Below are 13,512 nucleotides of genomic sequence, written 5' to 3'. Positions count from 1 at the left end.
CAAACACATTATCCAAAATGAAACAGGAAGAACTCAAATATATTAATTTTCTTTATAAAGTATCATTTATTAAAAGTCAAAGTTTTCAGCAATAGTACTTTTATTAAAATAGTTTTTTGTTGTAATTCAACAGTTTGATCCCACTTAAATTCACACTGGGTTGTATGTGACCCATGAAGTAAAAGTCAAAGTGAACTTTATTGTCATCTCAGCCATGTAAATGTATGCAAAGAGACAAATTATAAAGCTCCAGGTTTACACATAGTGCAAATGGCAGGATACTGTACTCTGACATAGAGAATAAGTAAAAAGATACAAATTCTAAATACAAACTTAAACTGTATGGTTAGTCTGCAGTAAACTCCAACACAGAAAGTATGGAATTATGCTTGTATTGATCAGCCATGTCCTGAGTTTATGTACCGTACTCTGCAAGACACAAATGAAGTGGACAGTTGTAACTTATATGAGCTGCACAGTTACAAATTTGCAGTACGTGAAAGTGTAATACAGAAGAAGCAGCGCAGTCTGGATATAAAATGCAATGTCTGAAACTTGAATAGACATGAACATGACAGATGCAGTTTACATTCTAACCAGACAGCCCTGCACAGAAGCAGGAGGTGCCGCAGCTTTGCCATCTGTATGGAACCATTTAAGAATGAGAAGATATGAAATGACATGGATAAAAAAACAAAAATAACAAAAGTTAAACATTCTCAACTTTTTCCCAATACATTAAAACAGTTTTCACACATGCACTGCAGCTCTAAACCTTTTCACACATTACTCACTGGAGACGCACATGTGAACAATTGTGCTACTCAAGAATGTTTTAAAAATGACAAAGCATTTTGTAGTATTACACTGACGGTGAACAGCAGGCTCTGATCGATAGAGCAGCATAGATCTATTATTCGGCCTATGCTTTACTAACTGATCTAGAAGTGGAGACTTGAGTCTGCTGTTGTCACAGATTTTGTTTTTAACTACTTTAAAACCCACAAAGGCGTGTGCTAGTTTTACTTCCTTCACACCTAAAACAAACTGGGGCAACTGTTCTTTGTCATGACTTCTTCATGCATTACACCCACTGAACAAATAAATGTAAATATTTTAGCTGCAATAAAAAGCAAAAACATAAGCAAACAGATATCCAGTACATAATCATCTCCCCCTGACTCATTTCCTAACAATGACATTTGGTTTAAAATCACTCATTTACTGACTCCTCATACTTATTCCCAATCTTTCCAAGAAGAACCCCATTTCTGGTGTGGAAAACCTCAGCCAAAGACGGACTCATGGCCGAGGGGATATACTCCTGACACTGGTTCCCACTAAGACTTGGTGCACACTCTACGATGTAGGAAAAGAAGAAGGTCCCATGATTCAGCATGCAGCTGTCGCTCACCTTCCCTGCTCGCAGATCAAATGAACACTCGCCTAACAGATCACTGTTCCAGTAAGTGTCCTCATCATACACAGCAAATTTAAGTTTGTTTTTCATGTTGATGGTGATGGTTCCAAACTCAAATGTTTCTCTCCATCTAGGGTTGTCATCATTACTTATAATATCAGTGCGCTTTTTCTGATCACCATATGTCACCTCCACTGAACCATCTGTCTCAGTCCACTTGTCACCATACAGACCCTTTGCATAAAGTTTGAACACCTTTAAGGTTGCCAGACCTTTCCCAGCAGGACAGCAGTTTGACTTGATGTTCTGGTTACTGTTGCAGACACAAGCACAAGGATCTCTTGCGTTTGATCGGTGCCCAATCTTACAGGTTTCTGAACATTTCTTCAGCACTGCATTTTTCTTAATGTACTGCTCCACTTCTCGCTTCAGTCCTGCCCTGGCAGGATGATTTAATGGCAGTATGGTGTGTAGGGGTTTTAAGTTGTATTGGACCACATCAGGGATACTTTTAAGAGAAATGAGCCAGTTTTTATAGGCCGAGGGGTCAGATTGACCTACAAAGAGGATATCACCTCCATCAATATCTCCACCAATGACCTCTGTGCGCCGCTCATTAAATGAACTGCTGAAACTTTGATTAGACCCCAACTTGTTTTTCTTTCTCTGACAGTGGTCAATTGTGGCATTAATACTGGCAGAATTTGTAAAAGTAGCTGAAGCTTCAACTGACAAACAGTCACTAACATCAGTATCTGTTAGTCCATTCATTGTAGCCATGCAGGTCTTGACAGCAGTGGTTGCTTTAATTTCACCTCCAAGAGACACTTGTGTGATGTAATGTGTTCCATAAGTGTCAATCAGATTGTGATATAATGGCGCAGTTTTAGAGGAATAAGGGGGAATATCCAAAGCCGACTTAAATTCTTGACTCAAAGGAGGACTTGTTGCCAGTCTGTAGCTGTGGAACAGAAAAGCATATCACAGAAAAGTGAATCACCTTAGATTTTGTTTCCTTTAAGTCAAATCATAATACTTTATTAATCGCAGAGGAAATGGCAGCAAACTATTAAGAAACAGTGTTGTCAAACATATGACTCACTGGCCAATCTGATCCAGTGGATGGCTTAGCAAAGTATACAGACTGGGAGCAGGAGGGCATCATTTTTAGCTTTTCACAGTATATTGCACCAGGGAGCATTGTCTTAAAAATCATTATAATAAGTTTGCATATTGAGTTCATGTCAACTAGATGTTCGTCATCCGTTTTACATTATATCTGCCAAATACATTAACCATTGCCAGCCATATTGAGGAACAATAATTAATCCAAACACAGAAACAAGGAAAACTCAAACTTAACGATGTGCTTCAATAACTGTGAACATTTTCTATATATGATAGGGCTTTTTTACACTGACGTTTTTTTCTGTAATGTTTTACATACTTAAAATTAAAATAGGCTATATGTGACACATAATTGAAAATCTGTTTGACGTCACATAAATTCAAATGAAATAAAATTTGTTATTATAAAAAAAAGTGCATTTCTGTCACTAAAAAAATGTATCCATAACACAAAATTTAGAGTTATTTTATCGAAATTTAGAATAAAAGTAGCTCGAAATTTTGACTTACTTTTCTCAAAATTTGGAGTTATTAACTCCAAATTTTGAGCTAGCACTGCCAATCAGTAATCTATGTGAATTACGTCATTTCTTTGTTACCCAGAAGCTGAAGCCCTCAGCTACAAATGCTACAGCTAAGCTACCACTATTACAGTCAGTCCTGAATGCACAAATTGCTGATTATTTTCAGTGTGGCTTCACAAATTATGAAATCCTTGTGTTATTAGCTGAATCACATGGTGTTACTATCAGCAAACATACTCTCGAAAGCGCCGATTTGTTGCGATCCAGTTTTGAGTGCGCATTCCACGTAGATTACTGATTGGCAGAGCTAACTCGAAATTTCGAGTTACATTTCTCAAAATTTTGAGTTTCAGAAACGGGCTTCCATAAATATTCCCTGACATACTCACCCATAGAATTTACAGTTGATCGAATGGTGTAAGAAGGTGTAGCGGTCTTGTTTTGACTTTTTCATGGCAAAGGTGGAATCTCTTGAGTGAGAACCTCCTAAGCCAACCCCAACCTTTGCTGAAGGATCTACCGGGACGTCAAGGCCAATTGTCCAGTTGTTGGATACAGATGATGTCGAGTCACTGACAAGAGTTTCAACAGAATCATAGACCACACTGGAGACCTTCAAACTGCACTTGGGCAGGGTTCTCCAGTCCACCACAGCAACAGGGACCTTCTGTTTCTCGCCATTCATGTAACGGTTACAGTACATCCTACAGTTACCATTTCCAATCTTCCATGTTTCAGTGTCGATCACATAGGCACCTTTTCTCTCCATCGTCACAATGTCAAAGCCTTCACCACCCAAGTTGTAACCAGGGACAAAGTGAGCCTTTTCACACTCCTGTGGTGTACCAATGAAGCTCACACTGGAAGGAAGGCACAGGGGACTCCATGCCCAACACAGGAGTAGGACGTGCCACAGCTTTGCCATCTGAATGGAACAATGAGAAGAGATTAAATGATGATTAAACTTTAAATATAAAAAAATGACCAATATAATAGAGTATTTTTCAAATGTTCACTTCACCCCCAAATAATTTGTCATTTCTCAGTGGAGATGTATGTGAAACCAGAAATCACACAGTTAAACTTTTGTGTCTATGTAGTGGTATGAGTATGAGTGGTCAACCTATATCCTGCCTCAGTACCTACCTCACTCTACCCTGGCAGCTTTTTAAATTAAACCAAACAGTGGTAAAGTTGTGTTTACTGTGATTTTCTATTGTACCTGTGCATACTAAAGTGAAGTACCAGTTCTTATTTAGCACAGTAAAGATACAAAAAGAGACGAAGAGAAATGTTAAAGTAGACCACTGCAAAACAATGTAATATAAAAGGAAAAAAAGACAAAAATTGCTTGCTTTTCTTAATCTGGTGAGAAGTTGAGTACACTTTGAAAACATTTAGACAGACTTTACTGTCCTAAAAAAATTCCAGAAAACAAATGCTGCTAAGATATCTTTAAAAAAAAAATCGAATTTCTCCACGTTCATAAAGTGTGGGCATGCAAACAACAATTTATAGATAAAAGGCTATTAAACTTGTTAACCCTGCATGTAATCATTCTTAAAGAAACAAAGGACTTGGTGGTCTTACTTTGACAGTTGACCGCAGGCTTTGGTTAGTACAGTCTATGATCTGATCTAGACTGTTGTACAGATGAAGACGTTGCGTTTTTATACTGAACATATAAAAAGTCAATGTCATATGCGCACCAGTTTTACTTCCTTCACACATATTTAATGTGTGTGGAAACTATTGCTCTTTACACATTATTGAAATAAAACAAAGGTTAAGTACACCCATTGTGAAATCCTCCTTACCAGCAATATCTTGCAGTTATGCAGATATTGCAGCACTCAACAGCATTTCAGTCCCCTGAGTTCTGAACTGGGCCTTGATTCTTTTTTTTTCCAGCCAAACTGTGCTTTGGATTATTGTCCTGCTGCAAGACCAAGTTTCGGTGGATTTAGGTGTCAGACTAACTTTGGTATACAAAAATGTTCATGGTCGATTCAGTGATTGCAAGAATGAATGCTGAATGCTGTGGATGCAAAACAAGCACAAAACAACACCCAAACAAATTTGCTAGAACATCCACTCCTAGGAAGATTGCGACATTGTGTTAATATACACCTGAATACTGCAGACCAGCCCAAACTGCCAAATCCTCTGCTTCTATACACGTGGCCAGACATGCTGATAATCAGTTAATCAAGTGCACTGGATTATCAGCACCTGGCCGTTACTTACCTTGCATTCCTATGGAAGTAGTAAGGGTGTCGTTTTTGACCGGCCTGCAGAGTCCCATGACAGCTTTGCTTTTGTCAGCAAAATTATATAATAATTTCTTACAAACTATTTTAAGAATATATTATATAAAATTTATTATATAGAATTACAAATTTTAGATAATAAAATCTTACTAAGAAGAAACATTTATTTATTAAATGTGCAACAATAACAAGGCACAATCAAAACGCCACTTCTTCATCTGTACTAGAATCTAGGTCTAGTCAGTTATGGGGCAACAATAATTAGCAGAAAAATTTTTAGCCAAAATATGAGAACTTGAAGAAGGTGATAGCAGTTAGACGAAGACAATACTATGGACCAGACCTCATACCACAGGCTATACCCAGGGGAAGCTACACCAAGTCTATATGGTTTACCGAAGATACATAAACAGGGTGTACCTTTAAGACAAATTGTCTTCGTGATCAACTTGGTCACCCAAGTTTCTGTCTTGGATCTTCAACCTGCTGGCAGGCAGCTCTAAACACCACAACCAGAACACCTTGGATTTTGTTGAGAAGGGAAGTGAAATCATTATGGAGGCAGATGAAATATTGGTCTTGTATGATGTTACATGTCTGTTCACTTGTGTTCCAGTCACTGAAGCAGTGGAGGTAGTTTGTAAGAGATTACAGAAACACGACCACCTTCAGCACCAACCAAGTGTGTTTGCTCTTGGAACTGTGTCCGAATCCCTCCAATGTCACATACAAGGGTCAGTACTACAGGCAGAAACATGGGTGTGCCATGGGTTCCTCGGTTTCACCTATTGTGGCCAACTTGTACATGGAAGAAGTGGAAAAGAGGGCTTTGTTATCCTACCCTGGAACACCATCAAGTCATTGGTTCAGGTATGTGGATGACACCTGGGTAAAAATTCACAGATAACATTAATTCGGTGGACCAACACATCAACTTCACTAGGAAGGATATGAAAAATGACATGTTAGCCTTCTTAGACTCTGAGATTTCTATCAGTAACGGGGGACATGTAAGAGTTTATGTGTACCGTAAACCAACATATTCAGAACAGTATTTAAGGTTTGACTCTCATCATCCACTGGAGCACAAACTGGGTGTCATCAGGACGCTACAACACAGAGCGAACACCCTCCAGTCTATTGTGCAGTCTATTCACACCTATTCCAACGTAACTCCACCCCACTGCACAAAGCAAGTTCCATAAAAACATGGATGAGCATGTTTGGTGTGGAAGAACTTGACGGGCCTACGCAGAATCCTGACCTCAATCTCATAGGACACCTTTGGGATGAAATAGAGTAAGCCAGGTCTTCTTGCCTGAATATAAGAGCTGATGCTGTTATATTAGCAAAGTGTGGGTCAACACCATATTAAACCCTATGGATTAAGATTGGAATGTTACTTAAGGTTATTTGTGTATGACTACAGACAAGTGAATACTACTGGGCACTGCCTAACTGTGCTTAATTTAATTCTCCCCAGACTTCAGGCCAAGGTGGGGGAATAGAAACTGTTTTTTGGAGTATATATGACTGTAAGCAGCTTTCTCCCTCATTTTCCTCCAGTGTTTAATTGACCTTATTTGAGCAGGACTGCTCTAACCCAGTGTTATGTGTTGTGATTTACTGTCCACCTAAATACAATAAGGACTTCTTATATGACTTTTTAAAAAGCCTTAGCTTAATCTCACACAGTGGGTGGCTGCATGTGGGCATACATGTGGGCATACAGTGAACCTTGTCTCATCCTATAGCCTGCTTGTTTTAAACTTGATGATTTTAGATGCAGTGTTTTCAGATCATAAGTCTGTGTTATTTGACATTGTTTTGTCGACAGGTTGTGTTAAGAACCACACTCCTGAATATAACCAGATGTCAGCACGTTTCATGAATTGTCCCAGCTAATTTCCATCCTCCACACTGACAGTACACTGCTTATGCTGTCTTTTTACTAAATGGTAAATGGCCTGTATTTGTATAGCGCTTTTCTAGTCCCTAAGGACCCCAAAGCGCTTTACACAACCTGTCATCCACACATTCACACACTGGTGATGGCAGCTACATTGTAGCCACAGCCACCCTGGGGCGCACTGACAGAGGCGAGGCTGCCGAACACTGGCGCCACCGGGCCCTCTGACCACCACCAGTAGGCAACGGGTGAAGTGTCTTGCCCAAGGACACAACGACCGAGACTGTCCGAGCCGGGGCTCGAACCGGTGTTGTGCCAAAAAGTGATTGTCTGCCAAAAACTGATTTCCAGTGTTTCTGTGTATTTTTTATGTGTAATATCTTTACGTATGTTCGTAAATAGACTTCGGTGAACAGGGGATACAAAGGGGTTACATAAAGAATTAAAACATTATCTGTTTTTTAAGTATCTTTACAACTTGTACTTACATTATAACCAATCCGGTCCTTTATCCCCACTTAAAATATTTTTACAGAACTATTGTAATATTTGCTGCCATTTCTGCTGTCCTGTTGGGCAACTTACTCTTACAAAATACATTTTTAATGTTAATGAGATTTTTTTTACTGCATAAATAAAGGTTATATAAAAGTCGCTGCCAAAAACTGATTGCGGCTTGTATCTTGCTACACGAATGTTGTTTGTGGCTCAAGATGACTTTATGTCATCCATAAGGGATGCATTTGACATATGTTTAACATATTATAGCCCAACAAGTTACTTATAGCACTTTAAATATGAGCAATCGCTTTTTGGCAAATACCGGAAATCAGTTTTTGGCAGACAATCACTTTTTGGCACAACACCGGCAACCTTCCGATTACAAGGCGAACTCCCAACTCTTGAGCCACGATCGCCCCACATTTTCTAGTGGCATAAAGAAGCACATCCCTTTGATTAATTCCAAATGAGCATACGGCGGTGTCTCTGGGAGCGCGCAGGAATTTTCAGCTGGGAAGAGCAAGTAACTGCTCATAAAGTCGCTGCTCATAAAAACCAACACTCACGTGTTCTTAAAAATATCTGTAATTCCGGTATCACGCTTGTAACAATTTTTGCGATTTGAATTTTTCGCTGCATTTGTTTTCGTTTACCTTATTTCTGACTGGCTGCAGGGTGAGGGCGCTGATCGAGAGCCCGCATGTGTGTGCGTGGATTAACTTTTTAATTAGATCTGCGTAGGGTTTTTAAACTGTAATGTAAAATATTCTGCTGTTTTAATGTATTTTACCGTAGGACTCCACTAAATGAGCAACCTAACAGCATTAAAATGGACTGATTATCTAACGACTGAAGTGACGCGCATATTTACACGTAAACTCTTTCGTGCGCGTTTTAGTAAATACTTTACACCGGTAAGGTCTAAACAGTAAAGTAAACTGACTGTCCGTGAGGAGCACCGTTCCGGGAATCACGTTACTGACGGACCTCTCCGAGTCTCCAACATAAAACGTCTGCGCATGCACCCTCTCTCGGCAAGCTGTGAAACGTCTACCTACTTCTCTGCTACATTAATTAGGAATTGGGACATTTAAAAGACTAGGGCTCAGATATGCAGCTTAATTCTAGATCAGGCGAAACGACTATACACACAAATGTAGCCTCTTTACATGAGGTAACCCGTGTTCAGTTTCAGCCAGTAGCGCTTTTGCATGACAGCAGAAAGTGAAGGTAGTCAGCTGGACTATTGCGCCAACTTGCCTCTCACTTTTTAAAAAAAGTTTTGGGGTTTTTTTTGTTGTGTGTGTGACCTTGTGTGTGCCAGTCAGCCACATCACACCTTGATTAGTGAGGTTGCCTTGATTGTTACTCCCAGAGATTTATATGATGATTGGACTAGAGAGTCTTATGCATGCTGCTGTACTAAATAAATGTGCAATTTTTGATTCCTGTTGTAGCTGTTGTTTTTCGCAGTTTCCGTAGAAACCATAATACAGGAACAACTTGTTTTTTTAAATATGAGTTTATTCATGCTTATTTTTGTCAGTGATCCAAGAGTCATCTGAGAGATGCTAGCATCAAACCAGGAGCCTGTGTTCTTGTCAGCATCTCTAAACGTTTGTCTTCATCTCGCCCAGGTTTCCCATTTATTATTTTATTATTCCTAGCTACCCTTGTTTTTTTTTCTTTTTTTAAACCTGTCTTGCTCAGAAGCAAGCAGAATAATGGTCCGAATGCTTTGTTGTGCCAAACATGTTTGCTTTCCCAAGAGGAGCACAGTAGACTCTTCTTGTTGATGTTTTTGCTTCATTCATTTATTTCATTTTATACAGTAATTCATAATATTGCTGGAGTGGAGGAATGGACGAAGAAAAGGACCAGGAAAAAAGAGAGAAAACAGTATGTGTGTGTGTGTGGGGGGGGGGGGGTCAAGGATGAAGCAAACAGATATGCTAGGACTCCAACTGCTGCATCGGTAACAAAGCACACTCAAACGATACGCAGCACCTAAAGGCCGAAACAAAGAGAGGAGACCGAGGACAGTCAAGAGAGCTGAAGATCTGAGGCCACACTTCCCGATGACAACCGTGTGTCCATCCCAGCCAACCCCCGCCAGAGAACGGCCACCTCAGCACGAGCTGAGGATGGGGTCCCAGACCCCGAGTACCACCCAACACCTAGCAGAGCCCCCACCACACGACAAAGAGGCCCAAGCCACCCCTGGCCACATCCCCCAAGGAAACAGCTCACCAATCACACCTAAACACTCAGTCAGACACCCCGGAGCCACCAAGTACCCAACAAAGGCCTAAAATACCCATAGGTGACCAGTTACAGTGGCCAAAGTGTGAAGCTGGAGACCGCAGTTTGTTTTCTGTTTCACCCACTGTTTAGTTTCATTTTTAATCACTGCCTGGTTAGAATTAGGCTCAAAAACTATTTGATTAGACTACAGAGAACATCACGATTTGAGTTAGAATATATAAGATGCCCTAACAGTAACACACATTTCAGGGTCTTAAACAATACACAACCAACCCGTAGTATTCAACCAACACAGACTGTGTTATTCTCATACCACATAAACCAAGTACTTACACCATTTTCCTTTATTCAAATGCAGCTTATCTTTCTTTAGTTTATTTTTTAGCTTATCTTGTTTTCAATACTTTGTGGTCTGATGTAATCTGACTAATTTAGCTGAATAGGGAAACCTTATTAAGCTTGCATTAGATTTATATCAATTATAGCACATATTTGTCTTATGTGTCTCATCACATATGTGTCTCATCAATAACCACCATTTTAGTTATAACTGTTTTTTATTGCACATTAAGAATTCAAGATTAAGTTCTTCTGCAGTAAAACCACTGAAGCCAACTTGACATTTCTAATGCAGTTCCTGGTAAGAAGTCAGTAAACATTAACACAATTCCAGCTTAAAGCTTATTCAGAGTTAAATCCACCCTTTAGCAAAAAAGAAAGCTCGTGCTCTTTAATAATCTTGTCATTGAGAAGAGGAATTCAATCAAGAGATATTATCATTGTCCTTGTGAGTTTATTGATTTCTTGGCACACTGCAGTATGTGTATATTTTTGCCATGAATTGTACCGAAAATTTCCATCCAGTTAACAATAAAAGTGCATATGAAGTCTGCTTTTATGGTTTGTTTCGTGTTTTTCGTTTGAACGCTGTTTGTTACACACTACCACCTACATCCATCAGACTAGATTTTAATAAAGGGTATCATGAAAAAAAGTTCATGTCTATTATTGGTTTAATAGTATGATGAAGTTCAAATTGTCTAAACTATGATTGAGGGTTAGAGTGAGCATGTGCGTGTCTGTGGGGTGGGTAGGTGGGGGTGTTTACACTGTCAGTACATGGTGTTGGAAAACATTTCACAGAATTATTAGGCAGTCAGTGTTAAAATTACACAGTGTTAACAGTGTGAACTGTGCTTTGTTGTTGCTGCAACTTTTCTGACTAAACAGTACAGTACAGTTTATTAAAAGAAATATAAAGACTGATCTGACACATGATCAAACATACTGCAAAGTTCACAATATGTAAAAGTTTTTAGTATGTTAATGTCGACTTACTTTCAGGATTTCAACGGAATAAAAGCACACAACACTATTTATTGTAAAAAAGAAAGGCACTCAAAGGTCACAACACTGCATCTTATTAGTTTGCTTTGCAGTGAATTGTTAGCCAAATGCCCAATACGTCTGAACACATACAGGGAAGATGCACTTAGTTTGAGACCTACAGAATGTACTTTTTCCATAACTGATTACTTGTGTCTCCCAGAGTTTTTACAAGTAGAATGGAAGCAGTTTGGTTGTCAGAAAAAGCTCTACTTGTCAGAGTTTAAAATTTCCTTTTTGCTAAAGTTGGAGCTTAAACTGTCGCTGAGTTATGCTACCATGGACTCAGGCTGCTAGAATATCTCTCATGATTCATCAAGCATCAAAGAACCTCTCAGTAATAAAATAATTAGCTGTACAACCACTTACAGCTTTCAAGGCTCAAAACTAAACGCAACCATGAAATCATAAAAACAAAAGGCATCAAAATTTGAGGAAAAAAAATCACCAGGAAATGGTACAAGCCATTAGCGATTGACTACTCAATACTGTACTAAGTACGTGGTAAAAACATATGAAGTGAAATGTACGTTAAGCCTTTTTTTATTGTCGTACTATTTGTAATTTTCAGGTTATCATCACAATGTCGATCGGAGGGTAAAGGTTTTATTTAAACTCAGTAGGCTACATGGCATGTGAAGGCATTTCAGAGAATCGTGCTAATAACATTCAGAGTAAAAATGACTCTCACAGTCATCGCAAGAAAGACATCACTTCCTGTGATGTGGTGGAACCGTGCACTGTCAGTGCTGCAGGTTTGCAGATGCATCCCTAAAACAGTATAACAGCATATAAAGACTGGTATACATATATTCTGCTTTGCAAAGTTTATAAGTCAGTTAATGCAACAAATAAATGCATCAGCTGACATATTTAAGCAGAATAAAAACAGCACAGTTCTTCTCTTTGTTGCCATATACCTACTTTGTAACAGCAAAGCTGCTGCAACACATGAACCAAAATGTCACACTTTTCACACTAGACTCATATGGCTCAACCATTTTTAAAACAAGCAAGCTTAATGTTTCCAGTCTTCTTTGTAAGTTTTCATTCACATATTAATATTAATAAATGATCTTACACTATGAATCAAGCATCATTGAGGATAGCACAATGACCAGGAGTTTACAGAAAGGGGAATTCAGTATATAAAAGATGACATGACGAAAGGGTTTCAGATGAAAACCTGCCACATTTCCCAAGTAAATTGTAAGAACTTGAACTGTTTTTAATTTTCCCTGTCTTAAAACCATCTATTAGATTCTTGTAATTGAATGGAAAACTACTAGGGTATAAACTAGTGTATATGTGCAATTACTCAGAATTTTAAGGTGGATTTTCTTTGTTCATATTATAAACAAGTTCACCCTCTGCTGCTGCTTATCCATAACTACAGACAGCCTTCCATCATTACTGAAATTCTGTGGTAAGTTTAAAAAGTTGCATTTCATTTTGTTACCACATGAGGGCACTATAAGGAATCAGAAATGTAAGCCATTCATCATGTGGGTTTTTACAGTAACATCTTGTAAAAAGAGATTTTTTAAAAAGGAACTTCTGAAAGTTATCTTTGAAACTGAGACAAGCCTTGGTCTTAGATCTGGGTTCTTGTTAAGCTATATACAGATGTGTTCAAAACCCTGATACACGCATCACAGCCATTACCTCAGCTGCTTATCAGATGTGTCTTTAGCTTTCTGTCAAAGTTTTTGCCTTGAGACTGCGGTAACTGGGGAAATGGTGTATACAGCATCTATATATAACACAAACAGGACATGTGGCAAAACACAGAGGCAAAGAGATTGGTTATTTCCACAGAGATTATCTTGTGCTTGTATAAATACATGTACACACGGGAACACTTTTATATCTTCCCTGTGAAAACATGCATGCAGATAATTATGCACTGTAAATAGATTCTACATCGTAAATCTATTTACAGTGTATGCTAGACAAAGTCACACCCATGGATGCAATCAAGCAGTAAAATGTTTACAGCTTTCTTCTAGCTCTCAACACAACTTATTTCCAAATGTTACAAAAAAGTGAGGGGTGGGGGTGGTAGTGGCAGGGGGGTAACAGATGCTCTTTACAATATCAGCCTATTCT

The 13,512-nt window shown here is 38.8% G+C and overlaps 1 protein-coding gene across 2 annotated transcripts; it reads right to left on the bottom strand.

The window, feature by feature from the left end:
• Positions 1-82: 82 nt before the first annotated feature.
• Positions 83-5,773, bottom strand: LOC146573247 (perforin-1-like). Of its 2 annotated transcripts, none has more exons than XM_085278738.1 (3): positions 5,763-5,773; positions 3,462-3,997; positions 83-2,381 (listed from the first exon to the last, which is right to left on the bottom strand). In XM_085278738.1, the coding sequence occupies exons 2-3, from the start codon at positions 3,995-3,997 to the stop codon at positions 1,214-1,216; spliced, it is 1,704 nt and encodes a 567-aa protein (XP_085134864.1). In that variant the 5' UTR covers positions 5,763-5,773; the 3' UTR covers positions 83-1,213. The 2 variants fall into 2 exon arrangements, with proteins under 2 accessions (XP_085134864.1, XP_085134863.1); XM_085278737.1 differs by lacking the exon at positions 5,763-5,773 and adding an exon at positions 4,663-4,681.
• Between the last annotated feature and the right edge of the window lie 7,739 nt (positions 5,774-13,512).

Source organism: Mchenga conophoros, linkage group LG6, assembly GCF_057382185.1.
Source record: "Mchenga conophoros isolate Kocher_MC1m ecotype Shallow Benthic linkage group LG6, M_conophoros_male_GT1.1, whole genome shotgun sequence".
In the NCBI taxonomy this organism is placed as follows: Eukaryota; Metazoa; Chordata; class Actinopteri; order Cichliformes; family Cichlidae; genus Mchenga; species Mchenga conophoros.
Note: the sequence above shows the minus strand (reverse complement) of the source record. Positions and strands in the feature narration are given on the sequence as shown.